Below are 16247 nucleotides of genomic sequence, written 5' to 3' on the forward strand. Positions count from 1 at the left end.
AAAGGAAGCCTGAGGGACCCACAAACTCTCCTAGTGCTTGTGGCAGTCTCTAACCCTCTCAAAATGGGCCAACCTTGGCTGGGTGCTGCAGAGTGGCCTCTTGTCCTGGGGCTCTGGAAGCAGAGGCCGCAGACCAGCCTGGGCAACACAGTGAGCCTTCCATCCCCAAGGAAGAGGCCGCAGACCAGCCTGGGCAACACAGTGAGCCTTCCATCCCCAAGGAAGAGGCAGCAGACCAGCCTGGGCAACACAGTGAGCCTTCCATCCCCAAGGAAGAGGCCAGAGACCTGCTAGTGACCTGAGCAATCCTGACAACACAATTCCCTCCAGTCTCAGTCTCAGGGGAACAGTGGAGAGGCCACGGGGACGGAGACCTGCTCACAATGACAACTGCTTCCCGTGGGTGGGGACTGCCACCTGCTGCTCACAGAGATCCCGGTCCATTTTCTTCCGTATATTATAACGCTTTCCCTCGCCATCACTTGTTTTTTTTGCTGTGCCCACAACTGAACTCAGGGCTTCATGCATGCTAAGCAGGGTCTCAACCCCTGAGCCACACCCCCAGTCCTCAAATATACTTAGATGTTGTTTGTCTCAGCACCCTGAAGGCAAAGGCAGGTGGATCTCTGTGAATTCAAGATCAGCCTGGTCTACAAACCTTGCCTCAAAAACAAAACCAAAAAAATACACGTAAATAAAAATAAAGCTAATTTAAAAAAAAACTTAAAAGATCTTAAATACTTAAAAAAACAAGGCCACTGATTATGAAAGAAAAACCAAGACAAAAATACAGCTATTTTTGTGGGGTTATTTTAATTGTTTTGGAAATTGAAAAACAGTGGCAAAAATAAAAACTAGCCCCCTCCTCTTCAAGGCTCAAGAGACATCAAGGAAGAAGGGGTGAAATTATGCAAAGCAGGAGGGTGGGGAGGAGAGCTGAGAAACACTGTCTTCTGGATATGATACCACTGCACACAAGGACTCACTGAGGCCGTGGACCAAGGTCCTGCCAGCTGGATCAGTGGACACTCCAGCAGGGGCACTATTTAGACTCAGTGGATTGAAAAAGAAGAGTGGGTGTGGAAAGTTGGAACGGATGTGATCAAGATACACTGCTGACATGTATGGAACTGTCAAGGAATGAATAAAAGATAGTCTATTTAAAAAAACTAAGAGTCCCCAAACAATCAAAACAATTGCATACAGAAAAGTTCTGATCTTAGAAAACATTAACTTAACATCATGTAATAGTAACTGAGACAAGTTTCTTCTGAGGTAAATGTATTTTCCCATAGTTGGTCAAACCTAGCATTCAAGGGGCTGGAGAGATAGCTCAGCAGTTAAGAGCTGCTCTTCCAGAGAACCTGAGTTCAATTTTCAACTCTAGTTCCAGGGGATCTGACACCCTCTTTTGACCTCCGAAGGCACCAGGTACACATATGGTATGCAGACATACATGTAGGTCAAACACGCATACACGTAGAATAAAATTTTTAAAATAATCCAAACTGGGCATGGTGTCGCATGCAGAGGCAGAGGCAGACAGATTTCTCTAAGTTTGCAAGGCTAGCCTGGTCTACACAGCAAGTTTCATGATATCTCGGGCTACATAGAGAGATCCTGTCTCAAAAACCAAAACAGAGAAAAAAAAATAAAATAAAGAAGCAATCCCAAGTTCAGCTATGTCTCTAACCTTTTTCATCTTCTTTTCAGATCTAATCAAACAGAATCACAGCCTAGGGACACAGGAACTCCATCCTCAATGGGAAGATGGTTCCAGAACGGCCTTCCAGGCTGCAGGACTCTGACCCTTCACCTGGCCTTTCTAAACTTGGGTCAGAGATGACCCAGTTGACGAAAATAGATCCCGAGGGACAAAGAAACAAATCTTATAAAGACTGAGATTAAACAAGGTTTTAGTAGCTGGCATGGCTGTGTGCAATCCGGCTTTGAGGCACAGCCCATGTTAAGAGCAAAGCAGAACTGCTGGCCCCGCTCAACACACAGGGCAGCACACCGAGCTGCTGGCAGGGCTTCCCTCACCTCTCAGGACCTAGAGGAGGACAGCACAGGTCCAGTCTGCAGCAACCAGCTGCTTCGGATAACCTAGCCCCCATGGATGCTCCAGGCCCCAGGCAGACAAGGCACTTGGCAGGATGCCTGAACGGGCATTTCTATCTGGTCTCCTGCGGTTGCTTACAAAGGCATGACCAATGCTGCCTGGAGGGCTGGAGGCTGAGGAGTTGGCTGGCTTCCCTGTAACTCCTGGGTGTCTCAATCAGAGGGCAGGGCATGGAGGCCCAGGATTCCGGAGCACCTACCCAAGCTGTCCTAAACACACCCACACTGTTGGGTTAAATCTGTGCATGGCTTTGAGTCAGCAGAAACCACCTCCTCCAGCTGTGAGCGTCCCCTGGGGTCACTCTTTTGTCAGTTGGCTTTTGCAATCCTTTCTAGTGTACAGTCTCTACATCGGAACAACCAGGAAAGCAAGATCAGAAAGGTCCAGAGCTGGGCTGGAGAGACAGCACAGTGGTTAGAGGACTTGCTGGTCTTCCAGAGGACCCGAGTTCAAGGTCTGTTCCCAGCATACATGGTCAAGTGGCTCATAACAACCTGTAACCCCAGTTCCAGGGGGCCCAACACCCTCAACTGCCTCCAAAGGCGCTGAACTCACACTCAGATGAGTTTAGCCCTGACCCTCAACACTGTACTGAACTCACACTCAGATGAGTTTAGCCCTGACCCTGACCCTCAACATTGTACTGAGCCTTCACAACTCCTGGCCAGAAAACAAAGCCAAGTGCATAGCAAGGACCTTGTGGCTATTTCTCCTCAGTTAAAACCCACTGATGGACATGTTGTGAAGGACACATGGCACAGGACAACTCCGAAACAACCTGTTTGAACCCAGTGTGGGAGTAAATGCCTGCAGTCCCAGGAGAGGCAGGAGGGTTAAGGTCATTAAGAGTTCAAGGTCATCCTATGTTACGTAGCAGCTTGAGACCAGCCTGGGATACTTAAGACCAGGCCTCTATACCATCCCAGAAAAGGAGAGAAGTGCATAGAATGTTCCCTAGCTACCTTCTAGGGCAGGTCCAGCATCCAGCAGGAGGCCCCAGATACAAAGGACCCCTTTTTAAAGCAAAATATTATGGGACTGGAGAGATGGTTAAATGGTTAAGAGCACTTGTTACTCCTGCAGAGGACCTGAGTTCAGTTGCCAACACCCATATGAGGCAGCTACAACTGCCTGTAACTCATTTCAGGGGATCCAATGTCTTCCTCTGGCCTCTGAGGGCACCAGGCACACATGGTACACATACATACATACATGCATACTCACATACATAAAAATGAATAAATAAACTTAAAAAAAATCTTGGGAGACAAAGGCAGGTAGATCTCTGTGAGTTCCAGGCCAGCATGGTCTACAGAGCCAGGCCAGCTGGAGCTATACAGTGAGATCCTATCTTAAAAAAAGAAAGAAAAGCCCGAAGCTGGCCAGGCCTTGCCTCTAAACAGGATGACAACTACTTTCAAGTTCCCAGAATATACTGAAACTCAAAGTCAAGGTATAATGGACCTCCCTGGGGGATCTAAGCCACTCTAAAGGGGCCAAGGGCTGAAGTGTCCCTAAACAACCAACGAGAGTCAGTTCAGGGGACCAGATCACTGGATAGACTAATTCCAGTGGAACAGCCACACTGGAAGCCATCTTCTGGGGCAGAGATGCCCTCTGAGGCCACCATAGGCTCCACCTACTGCCACAGCTTGACCTTATGGAGACAGACACCTTGTGGAAGGCAGGTACCCCAGGCCCCTGCCATTCTTAGTCATATCTCCAGGGCATCTGTGTCTGTAGACTTCCAAGGGACTTAACACCGGGTCAGAAAAGTGAAGAGGACCCATGTGGAGATCCCAAAGCAAGGACAGTGAACAGGGTACTGTCATCTTCCTACCAAGATTGGGAGGGGGGATTACTCACGTGGTGTCCAGGGTCCGATTGATCTTTGCGATCATGCCCAGGGAGGGGTCCACTTTGGCATGCATGGATGATATCACACCCACCACCACGATAAGCCAGCTGGAGGGACTCGCCGGGAACACACCAGTGATGATGCCATTCTGGAAAGACACATCAGCTGTAAGCAGCACCCTCTCGAGGTCACCGTCCCTGCCCTGCAGCAGCCGTGTGGCAACAGGCAGCTGGGACAGCAGGCAGCAGGGAGAAGGTGTGGCATACAGGCCACCAAGGACCAAGTACCCAGTAGCTGAGACTCTTCCTGGAGCCACGACGGCCTCACCTTTATGCAGTTTCTTCTTTCCCAACTTCTGAGCCCCAGTGTACCCTGGTAGATTCCCCAGAGGGACCCCTGGTCAGCAGGGCCTGACTTACCACACAGGTCTCATATCGGGACTAACAGCCTGGGCACCATAAGGTCCCACTTCCAGTCTGCCACTGTCTGGCAGTCAGGGAGCCCAGCTCCCAAATTCCCTTTGCACTGTCCAAATCAAGATGTGCTTACAGGAGCCCTCACACCACTGGGATATGCTGTAAAATAACCCTTACCCAGCAGAATTAAGTTTAAATTAAAGTTTTCCGTTACATGTATTTATTGTACATGGGTGGATCAAAGGACACCATGGTGCACATGTGGAGGTCAGAGACAACTTGTGAGGGCCAGTTCTCGCCTTCCATCTTGGGAACTTTGGGTCAAACTCAGGTCATCGGGCTGGGCTGCAGTCTCGCCCACCCAACTCAAAAATCTGTCTAACAAAAAGGGGTTAGCTGGGTGGTGGTGACGCACACCTTTCATCCCAGCACTTGGGAGGCAGAGGCAGGCGGATCTCCAGCCTGGTGTACAGAGTGAGTTCTAGGACAGCCAAGGCTACGGAGAAACCCTGTCTCTGAAAAAAGAGGTTAGTGGGAGGCAGCTTGTGTGAATCAGAGCTGGCCAGACTTTGCCGGCTCTGGAAACCGGCAGGAAAGAGATGCAGAATGCTGTCTTCTCTCTTCTCTGTTGGCTGTTTGAAACTTAGAGTAAATTAATCTATTTTGTTGCTGTTTTTGTGTTTTATTTTTTTAAAATAGCTCTGGCTGTACTGGAACTCACTGTGTATACCAGGCTGGCCTCTGCCTCCTGAATGCTGGGATTAGAGGGGTGGACCACCATGCCCAGCATAATAAATTAATTCTTAATAGATACACACATTTAGTCCCGGCACTTGGGAAGCAGAGGCAGACAGAGCTCTGTGAGTTTGAGGCCAGCCTGGTCTCCACAGTGAACTTCAGGGTAGCCAGAGCTATACAGTGAGACCCTAACTCAACAATAATAATAACAACAACAAGAACAGCAATTCTCCGAGCAAGGTGTGGGGACTCACATGTCTTCCCAGCACCTGAGAGGCGAACAGGAAAACTGCCTTAAGTTACAGACCAGCCTGGGTTACAGGGTCAGATTCGATCTCAAAAAAGTAAAACAAGGCTGGTGGGGAGAGAGCTCAGTGGGTAAAGTACTCGCCACACAAGCTGGAGGAAGGACCAGCATTCGGAGCTCTAGAATAACGTAAAAGCTAGACAGGAACGGTGCCCCCTGTAACCCTAGCACTCCAGAGGCAAGCTGGCTAGCTAGACCAGCCAGGCTCTAGACCAGCAGGCTCTAGACCAGCCAGGCTCTAGACCAGCCAGGCTCTAGACCAGCAGGCTCTAGATCAGCCAGGCTCTAGATCAGCAGGCTCTAGACCAGCCAGGCTCTAGACCAGCCAGAATCAGTAAGTTCAGATTTCAGTGAGACTGTCTGAATATATGAAGTAGAGAGCTATTGACGAAGACACACAATGTAAAGGTTGGGCCTCCAAGTGCGTGCATGCGCGCGCGCACACACACACATCATACACACAGGCAAACAAAACAAAGAAGAAAACTCTTTCAATTAAAATCACATTCTTGGAGCTAGAGATGGCTAGGTAGTTAACAGCACTTGTTCTTGCAGAGGACCTGAGTTCGATTCCCAACATCCATGTCAGGTAACTAGTAACAACCAGTAACTCCAGCTCCAGGGGATCCAATGCCTCTGGTCTCTGCAGGTACCTGCAACTAACATACACCCACCCATACACAGATGCACAGTGATATACATAATTAAAAAATAAAACAAATCTTTTTTTTTTTAAGAAAAAATAAAATCCTATACCTGTGATCTCCACACTCAGGAGGTAGGGGCAGGAGGGGCAGGAATTCAAAACTATCCCTCACTACACACTCTGTTGGAGGCCACCCTGGATTACATGAGATCCTGTGTCACAAAAACCAAAAGGTTCTCAGAGGCCAGTATGATGTTACCCCTGTCATCCCAGCACTTTGGAGGCTGAGGCAGGATGACTGTCTTAAGTTCAAGGCCAGGTTGGGCTAGAATGAGACCCTATCTCAAAAATACGAGCATAAATAAGTAAGTAAGTAAGTAATTCATTAGAGTTAAAAACAAGTAAATAAGCAGCCATTGTGGCACATGCCTTTAATCCCAGCACTGGGAAGGCAGATGCAGGAAGATCTCTGAGTTCAAGGCCAGCCTAGTCTACAGAGTGAGTTCCAGGACAGCCAGAGCCACACAGACAAACCCTGTCTCAAAAAAACAAGAAAAAGTATAAGTAAAAGTGAGGCTGGGCTCTTGCCCACTGAACCTCCTGGTTCTGAATCCACATGGAAGCCAAGGTCCTAGCAGCAGTGGTGGCCCTGGCCAGCCCTCCTCCTCAGAGTGAAGGCACTGCCTTCCACGAAAAAAGTATTGGGGTTCAGCCATGTGCCACTTACCCTATACTGCTCACCCTGTGTAAGTTTGGCTAGCTCTCAGACTTGGGTTTTCCTGTAGGTAGTACCTTCCTGCACCCTGGTTCACAGAACACTAGTCACTGGCCCCAGAAGCTGCCATTGAGACCCAGGGACACCTGTGCTGTGCCTGGTCCTGGAGACGAATCTGCCACAGCCCCAGCTTCTGCCAGTGGCACCTTCCTCTGAGGTACCCAGCAGGCTGGAGGAGCAGGCCCTGGTGATGAGGGACTGTTTGCAATTGGTCCAAACCTGCATTTACTCTTTCTGGGATTTTTAAAAGAAAGTAAATTTGAGCTGGGGTTATAACTCAGCAATTCATCACTTGCCCATCATGGGTAAGGCTCTGGATTCCAGCCCTGGCCCCACACAGAGAACCCAAGTTCATTTCCCAGCACCCACTTGATGGCTCACAGCCATCTGTAACTCCAGTTCCAGGGGATCCAACACCCTTTTCTGACCTCCTTGGGCACCAGACACACACATGCTGTACATGTGCTCACACCTGTCTGTAACTCCAGTCCCAGGGTATCTGATACCCTCCCACAGGCAGGCAAAACACCAAAGAACATTAAATAAAAATAAACTAAAAAACCTCTAAAAACCCAACAATAAGGAGCTATGAGCCCATTCTATATAAGTGTCCCCGACAAGCCTTAGCCAGCATGGAGACCTCTGCTCTCTCAGAGACCCACTGAAGACACAATTTCCTCCTCAGTGGGACCCAAGGAGATACAATGGACATCCCAGCAAGCACTGCAGAGACCAGCCAACCAACCTTGAATTCTAGCCAGCACTGCAGAGACCAGCCAATCAATCTTGAATCCCAGCAAGCACTGCAGAGACCAGCCAACCAACCTCGAATCCCAGCAAGCGCTGTGGAAACCAGCCAACCAACCTTGAATCCCAGCAAGCACTGCAGAGACCAGCCAACCAACCTTGAATCCCAGCAAGCACTACAGAGACCAGCCAACCAACCTTGAATTCCAGCCAGCACTGCAGAGACCAGCCAACCAACCTTGAATCCCAGCCAGCACTGCAGAGACCAGCCAACCAACCTTGAATTCCAGCAAGCATGCAGAGACCAGCCAACCAACCTTGAATCCCGGCAAGCACTGCAGAGACCAGCCAACCAACCTTGAATCCCAGCAAGCATGCAGAGACCAGCCAACCAACCTTGAATTCTAGCCAGCACTGCAGAGACCAGCCAACCAACCTTGAATCCCAGCCAGCACTGCAGAGACCAATTCTAGCCAGCACTGCAGAGACCAGCCAACCAACCTTGAATCCCAGCCAGCACTGCAGAGACCAGCCAACCAACCTTGAATCCCAGCAAGCACTGCAGAGACCAGCCAACCAACCTTGAATCCCAGCCAGCACTGCAGAGACCAGCCAACCAACCTTGAATCGGATGAACTTCTTCTTCCAGGAATGCAGTCCCGACAAGCATATCTGTTTGAGGGCTTCATGGCTCAGGCGAAGGTCGATGCCATCGGGGGTGACAGTGAACTGGAAGGCCACAGCTTGATGAGCCTCTGCCATCTTGAATAGGCACCTGGAGCAGGGACAGAGATGTCTTAGAGAAGCCTGACACCAGCCTGACAGAAACCAGGGACATGCCTCCAGTAGAAGAAGGTCCTCCAAATTTAACCCTGTGCCTTAACAGACCCACACGCGTCTCCAACAGATACAGTGCTGTCCCGCACTCCACACTTCTCATCTGTCCAGATCCATACAGGCCTAGGGTGATGGTGTGGGCCCATGTCACCACCATCCCACGCCCTCTGCCCATCCCACAGAACCATGCCACCAAAGGCATCCTCAGCCAGCATGACAAAGGACACTGGCGGCCATGTATTGACCTGCACGGCAGAGATGACTATTCTTACAGCCCATCCCCAGAACTGTCATGAAAACACCAGAAGTAGCAACAAACGAGTCCCCAGCAGCCCTGAACCCTGACCTTCAGGCAGGACTACTACCCCTCCAACTTCAGAGAGTGCTACGAAGACTCCAGACGGGTGCTGAGATGGCTCAGTTGGAAAAGCCCTTCCCTCCAAAGACTGACAATGTGAATTCAATCCCAGAACCCAAGTAAAGGTGGAAGGAGAGGACCAATCCCACAAAGCTGTCCTCTGGCTTTCACATACACACTGTGGTGCGCACGCCCTGCCCCCGCTCCCTGCCTCCTGCCCCCAAGAATAAATAAAAATACTTTTTACACTGGGTTGTGGTGGTGGCACATGCCTTTAATCCCAGCACTCAAGAGGCAGAGGCAGGAGGATTTCTGAGTTTAAGACCAGCCTGGTCTACAGAGTGAGTTCCAGGACAGCCAGGGCTATACAGAGAGAAATTGTCTCAAACAAAAACAAAACAAAACAAAACAAAAAACTTAGGGTAAAAAAAACAAACAAACAAAAAAAAAAAAACGGACTCCACTAACATCCCACAAGCTGCACAGACCCTAACTGGTCCTGATCCTCTGAGGCCATTCCTAAAGTCAAACTGGCCTAAGGCATCCTTGTATCAGGCCTTAGTTGTTCCTGCACAAAACATGGCCTCTTCTGCACTAGTTTGCCCTGTCCCATGCACTACAAGACATCTTAGAAATCTCCAGAATCTGTCTCAGTGACTAGCCACACACATACACACAAAGAGGAGCTAGGCTGGAGAGATGGCCAGGAAGAGTGTTTCCTGCTCTTGCAGAGGCCTGGTGTTCTATTCTAGAACCCAAGTCAAGCAGCTCACTACTGCCTGTAACTCCAGCTCCAAGAGATCTGATGCCCTCATCTGGCCTCTGTGGGTACTGCACTCACATGCACATACACATAGAACAAACTAATACTCATACATAATAAAACAAACGGGATCTACAATGTGCTCTTCCCCTCACTTCTTCACTTACTCCTGTGGTCTGTCTAAGCCAACAGCTTTCAACCCACTCTCACACTCAACAGAAATGTCACTTCCTCCCTTCTTGGTTCCCTCATTCCCCCAGCAGCTGCCTGAGAACAGGGGTCTTCTGAAGGTGTGCAACCCCTCTGTTGTCCAAAGCTGTTTGTTACGAAGCACTAAATATAGATATAGATATAGATATAGATATAGATATAGATATAGATAGATATAGATATATCTATATATATAAAGATAAGAGGTAAAAACTATTCAGAACCATAATAAAATCTAATTTATGGGTGTGCTCTCATCACATAATAACTTTCCCACTGAGGCCCACAAGGTCTGATAAACCTGTCAAAACCAACAGGTATCAGGACTAGAGAGATGGTTCAGCAGTTAAGAGTACTTACTGCTTTTACAGAGGACCTGTGTTTGGTTCCTAGCATTTAAATGGTGACTCACAACCATCTGTAACTCCAGTTCTGGAGGATCCTACACCCTCTTCTGGCTTCCCTAGGCACTGCATGCATATGGTACACATACATGCATGCAGGCAAAACACTCAGACAAAACCCCCAAATTTTAAATGTGTATTTTTTAAATGATTTATTTATTCTTATTTCATGTACATTGGTTTACCTGTATGAAAGTGTTGGACCCCCTGGAACTGGAGTTACAGACAGCTGTGAGCTGCCATGTGGGTACTGGAAATTGAACCCGGGTCCTTTGGAAGAGCAGCTAGTGCTCTTAACCACTGAGCTATCTCTCCAGCCCAAATAATGTGTATAAAAAAAAAAACAGCAAACAGGGTTCTGGGGCTGTAGCTCAGGTAGAGAGTGCCCACTGAGCTTGCACAAGCCCTGGGTACGATGCACAATACTGTGTATGGTGGCACATGCCTATAATCCCAGGACTCAGGAGGTGGAGGCAAGAAGATCCGGAGCTCAAAGTTATCCTTGGCTATACTGAAAGCTAGAGGCTAGCCTGGGCTACATGACATTAACAAGTAGAATTGGGGATGTAGCTCAATAGTAGAACATTTGTCTAACATCTGTGAGGCCCTGGGTTCCATCCCCAGCAATGCAAAAACAATTTTAATCAATACATATCAATATAGTTCAAAGATACTAACCAAAGCTAGGTGTGGTGGCATGGACCTCAGGAGGATGAGGCAGAAGGATTGCCACAAGCTGGAGGCCAGATTGATCTATCAGCCTGAGTTGCAGAATGAAACCCTGTCAACTGTCAATCACTTGTCCATTCAACAAGTATTTGCTGGCTGCTTCCCATGTACCAGTGAGGTGAGAACCTAGACCCTGGTAGAAATGGCCCCTCTGCCCTCCTGTGGCATAGAGAGAAGGCAGAGAGCAAGCAATGCCTCCGTGGCAGTTAGGGTGCAGGAAAATGAGGTGCCGAACAGGAGACCCTGAAGCTCAGCACACCATCCTGGAGAGGAGAGCGGACAGCCCTGGCCCAGTGCGGTGCCATCAGGGATGAAGACGACAACCAACTCAACAGGTCTGAGTCCCATGGGCTGGACATGCTGATAAAAGGGGCCCTCCAGCCTTGAACTATGTGCTCTGCGGAGCCACTTCCTGGGGCGGGGTGGTGGTGCGGGGGGAGCAGGCAGCTGACAATTCACCTGTGGACCTGCTGCGTTGGAAATGTCAGTGTCACGAAGGACACCTAGGTGGAGCAGCCAGGGACAGGCGGATGTGGGAAGCATGAGGACAGTGCTGGGGGGGCAACACAACTGGAAACTGGCCTTTGGGCTCTGCACTGACCTCTAAAAGGTTGAGGGGACAACACAACCTGGTACTGAAGATAACTTAGAGCCCAAGCGACGTCCCAGTATGTTTACGTCCTGGAAAACCATGACAGAGCCTGGCCATGATGAAGGCACAGACGCCACCTGAGAAAGCAACAGGACTACTGACCTGTGCCTGGGCAGACACATACACAGCCTGAGTGAGGCACAGGACGCAGCTCTGGTGGGGTGAGGAGGCTCGAATCTGGAATTCCCTTGAACTTCAGATCCTCCTCCATCTGCTTCTGAAGTGCTGGGATTACAGATAGGAGGCCCTGTACTTGCGTTATCCACTGCCCGGGATGAAGGCAGGGCATGCTAGGCAGGCACCCTACTGACTGCAGAGCCAGCCCCAGGTTAAGCTTCCCGTCTCTGCAGCACTCATGAGGCTGGTAGTACAGACGTGAACCCCGCACCACAGGCATCAATCCGGGCAAACAGGATTCTGTGACTGGCCACCACCCTGCCAACTGTTTACATGACCTCAAAGGTGAACCAGCCATATTGTTTCAAGTTCAAAACCAGCCTGGGTTAAACACTGAACTCCAGGCTGGGCTACAGACCTTGTTGAAAAAAAAAAACAAAAACAAACTCAATAAATACATTAATGAAATTTTAAAACACAAGGGGACTATTTTGATGTAAACTTTTCTGTTGTGCGTATGTGTGTGCACACGTCTTCCCGGGTGTTTGTACCCGTCTGTGCATCAAGGCCTGAGTTCAACACCAGCTACCTTCCTCTATCACCTTCAACTTTATTGTTTGGAGGCGAGGTGTCTCACCGGACCTGGAGAGTTCTGACTGGCTAGGCGGCGTGATCCCTGAGTCCGCGGATGCTGTTCCCACCGTTTGCCAAGCCCAGAGCTGGAATTACTGGCCCAGCGCTGTTATACTCAGCATTTTACAGGATGCTAGGCTCAAACTCAGGTCCTCAAGCTGCTCAGCAAGCACTTCACCCACTGAGTCATCTCCACAGCCCACGAGGAGCTGTCAACAGCAGGTTAAATACCGTGCTGCAGTCAATTCTATCCAAAGGCATGAACCCCAGGTTTGCCCAGAAACCAAACCTAGTCTCGGGACAATCATGAGGCCGGGGGATACTTACAGTGTCCTCTCCAGGGTGAGATGTCCCTGCCACGTGACCTGAATTTAATGTTCAGAACCACCTGAACCTGCCAGGTGTGGTGGCACAAGCCTAGAAACCCAGCAGCAGGAAGGTACAGGCAAGAGGATCAAGAGTTCAAAGTCACCCTTGGTTACACAGGGAGTTACCAGCCTGGTCTCCATGAAGTCCCATTACAAAGAGACAAAAAAACTGCCTAGACTTGATGAAGGCCTGGTTTGTTCTGACAGGTTCACCATAGCAGGCATTCCAGCTGCTTTGTGGGCTTGCAAAGTGGTTCATAATGCAGGTCCACTGCTTTAAACCACTCAGCAGGTACTGGTGCCAGATGAGTCAGCCTCAGCCTCCATGTTGGCTTCACGGGCTACTTCAGATGGTCGGAGTGTTCCCAGAAGCCACCAGGAAGTACAGATCAAATCACAGCACGTGCCACCCCCAGGAACAGCTGGAATGCAAACTGTGAGTGACAGGTGCTGGAGAGCCACCCCAGAAACAGCTGGAATGCAACCCGTGAGTGACAGGTGTGGAGGACACTGAGAAATCACGCGCTTCACCCACTGCTGCCATAGAAATGTGACGGGGTCAGGTCATTCCAGAAGACAGGCTAAGCATAAAGCTCCTTCGAGGCGGTGTGTTCAAGGCCAGCCTGGGCTACACAAAAAGACCGTATCTCAACAAAACAAAGCAAAAATGTAAAAGCCATGGAACCCAGCAACTCCTCTCCTTGGCCAGGAACAAGTCCACACTAAAACCTATACAGGCATGTCCACAGCAGCCTCGTTCATGACAAAACAGCCAGGTGTTCCACGGCAGGAGAGGAGATTACAGCCAGGGCCCTCCACAGGAGGAGAAGCGTAGGCCAACTGTGACATACTCACACACCAGACCATGACGCGGCCCTAACAGGCAAAGTGGCACCAACACACGCAGTGACACGGATGAAACATGACATCAGGGTCTGGGGACACGGCTCAGCGCGAAGAGGGTTCACCTTGCATACACAAGGCCCAGGGTTCCAAGCCCAGTACCACATAAACCAGGCATGGTGGCACATGCCGATTATCACAGCACTTGAGACAGGGAAGCAGGGGGATCAGATGTTGAAATCATCCTTGGCTTGAGAGCAAGCTAGAAGCCAGCCTGAGCTACATGAGAGTCTGTCTCATTTAAAGAAAGAAAGAAAGAAAGAAAGAAAGAAAGAAAGAAAGAAAGAAAGAAAGAAAGAAAGAAAGAAAGAAAGAAAGAAAGAAAGAAAAGAAAACCAAGAGCACAACACGATGCCCGAGAAGCCAAATGTCATCTCACTCCATTTACACAAAATGTCCAGAACAGAAAAATCTATAGAAATAGAAAGATTGGAGCTGCCAGGGACTGAGAGAGCTTGGAAAGGGGATGAAGGCTAAGAAGGAGTGTTTCTTTGGAGGTTGATAAAAATGTTCCCAAACTGAGTAGAATGATAGTGGCACATTGTTATGAATAAATTAAAAGTCTCCAAAATAGCAGATAGGTGAACTGCTTATGTGAATTATACATTGTCCTACTCAGGGTTACTATTGCTGTGATGAAATGCCAAGACCAAAACATGCCATATCACAGTACAACATCCAAAGAAGTCCTGACAGGAACTCAAAGCAGGGCAGGAACCTGGAGGCAGCAGCTGATGCAGAGGCCATGGAGAAGTGCTGATTACTGGCTTGCTCCCCAAGGCTTGCTCAGCCTGCTTTCTTATAGAATCCAGGACCACCAGCCCAGGGATGGCACCACCCACCATGGGCTGGGCCTTCCCTCATTAATCACTAATTAAGAAAATGCCTTACAACTGGACCTTATGGAGGCATTTCCTCAACTGAGGTTCCTTCCTTTCAGATGATTCTAGTCTGTGTCAAACTGATATAAAACTAGTTAGGACACACCTCAATGAGACTGTTATTCAAAAATACTATTTCAGAGGCTGGAGAGATGGCTTGGTGAGCAAGATTGCTTGCTGCTCTTTCAGAAGATCCAAGTTCAGTTCCCAGCACCCACATTAAGCAGCTCACAACCACCTATAACTCTAGTTCCAGGAGATCTGATACCCTCTTCTGGCCTCTGTGGGCACTGCACTCATGTGGTGTGTATACACACACATAAATACACACATCCTAAACATTTTTTTAATTAAAGAAAAAAAGGTGAAAGGAAAGAACTGACTTCCAAAAGCTGTCCTCCGCCCTTCAAACACACACACACACACACACACACACACACACACACACACACACACCATACACATACAGTAATAATAAACTAAAATTTTTAAGTGAAAAAAGTAGACAGTTGCTAAGAAATAATGCTTGCAGTTAACCTCTGACCTCCATATGCACGCATGCACACATATGAGCATAAATGCACATTCACAAAGAAAAAAAAACTGAAGAAAAGAAAATGTCCTCTCACAAAACACAAATGTTGTCTAGTTAACACTCAAGAATCTAATCCTTCCCTGGCCAAACACACAACTGGAATCTAGAAGCCCATCCGATCACTGTTCCCTGAGAGGACTGAGCAGACGCCATAACAGGCTGCTCAGTCTTCTCTCAAGAGATCAGGCCTCAATTTCAGTTTCCTGAGACTAAATAAGCAGTTTCTGAGAGAACCTCAAAAAAAGGACAATCAATCTCCAACACCCCTGACAGCAAGGACAAGGAGGCCTGGTACATGCAATAGTCTTTGTGGGACTTCTCCAGGACCCTAACATACCCACCAAGGTTCCATTCAGAACGAACGCCACCCTCCAGCACTAAGGAAATGCTTTTTTTCCAGAGATTATCTAACATAGTAGAGTCGATGCCAAATATCTGCAGACAGCTCAGTCAGGAAAGTGCCCACTGCACCAATATGAAAACCTAAATTCAATCTACATAAAAGGCCAGGCATAGTGGAGCACACTCATAATCCCAGACTGGGGAGGCAAAGACAGGAGGATCCCTTGAGCTCACTGGCCAGCCTGCCTGCCAAGGTATCTGCCCAGGCCAAAGAGAGACCATGCCTCAAAACAGTAAGGTTACTTTGTCGGTACAAGGAACGACAACCAAGGTAGACTCTTGCCTACATGCACACAACACACACACACAATATAAATACCACACACACACTTGCAGATTTCATGACACCTAGGACTGGGATGGGGAGGGGTGTGCAAAGGCTTCTTGAGAGCCAGGGAAAGTAGACAGTGACTACATGCAGGTCATTTCTGTTGGGCTCTTTTTCTGCACACATCTGAGATCTCCCCACAACTCTTAACGTATCTAATGCAGCTGTCCCCTCCATGTCCCAGAGCTCTCATGGGTGCTAAGTAAGTCCTGAGTGCCCTTGCCTCCTGAGACGGGAAGCACCTGCTCCATCCAGGTACTGCACAGCAGACTCCTGTAGGAGATGCAGTGGAGACAGGAGGATGAAGCAGGCAGCCAAGGAGAATGGGAGACAGCTGCTGCAACGGAAGCCCCCACCCCCATCACATGCCCACTTGTGTAACAGTTTCCTCCAAAACATTCCATCCTGCAGGGAAGCTCCTTAAGCGGGAAGGTAAACAACTCACAATACCTTCAGGA

At 48.9% G+C, this 16247-nt stretch overlaps 1 protein-coding gene across 1 annotated transcript in view; it reads right to left on the reverse strand.

The window, feature by feature from the left end:
- Positions 1 to 16247, reverse strand: part of Cpt1a (carnitine palmitoyltransferase 1A) — a 65299-nt gene that overhangs the window by 31581 nt on the left and 17471 nt on the right. Inside the window, exons 2-3 of the mRNA XM_059263810.1 lie at positions 8231 to 8384; positions 3989 to 4128 (exon numbers count right to left, since the gene is read on the reverse strand). Coding sequence (XP_059119793.1) covers positions 3989 to 4128; positions 8231 to 8371 — 281 coding nt within the window. The 5' untranslated portion in view covers positions 8372 to 8384. The remainder of the gene's footprint in view (positions 1 to 3988; positions 4129 to 8230; positions 8385 to 16247) is intronic.

Source organism: Peromyscus eremicus, chromosome 1, assembly GCF_949786415.1.
Source record: "Peromyscus eremicus chromosome 1, PerEre_H2_v1, whole genome shotgun sequence".
NCBI lineage: Eukaryota > Metazoa > Chordata > Mammalia > Rodentia > Cricetidae > Peromyscus > Peromyscus eremicus.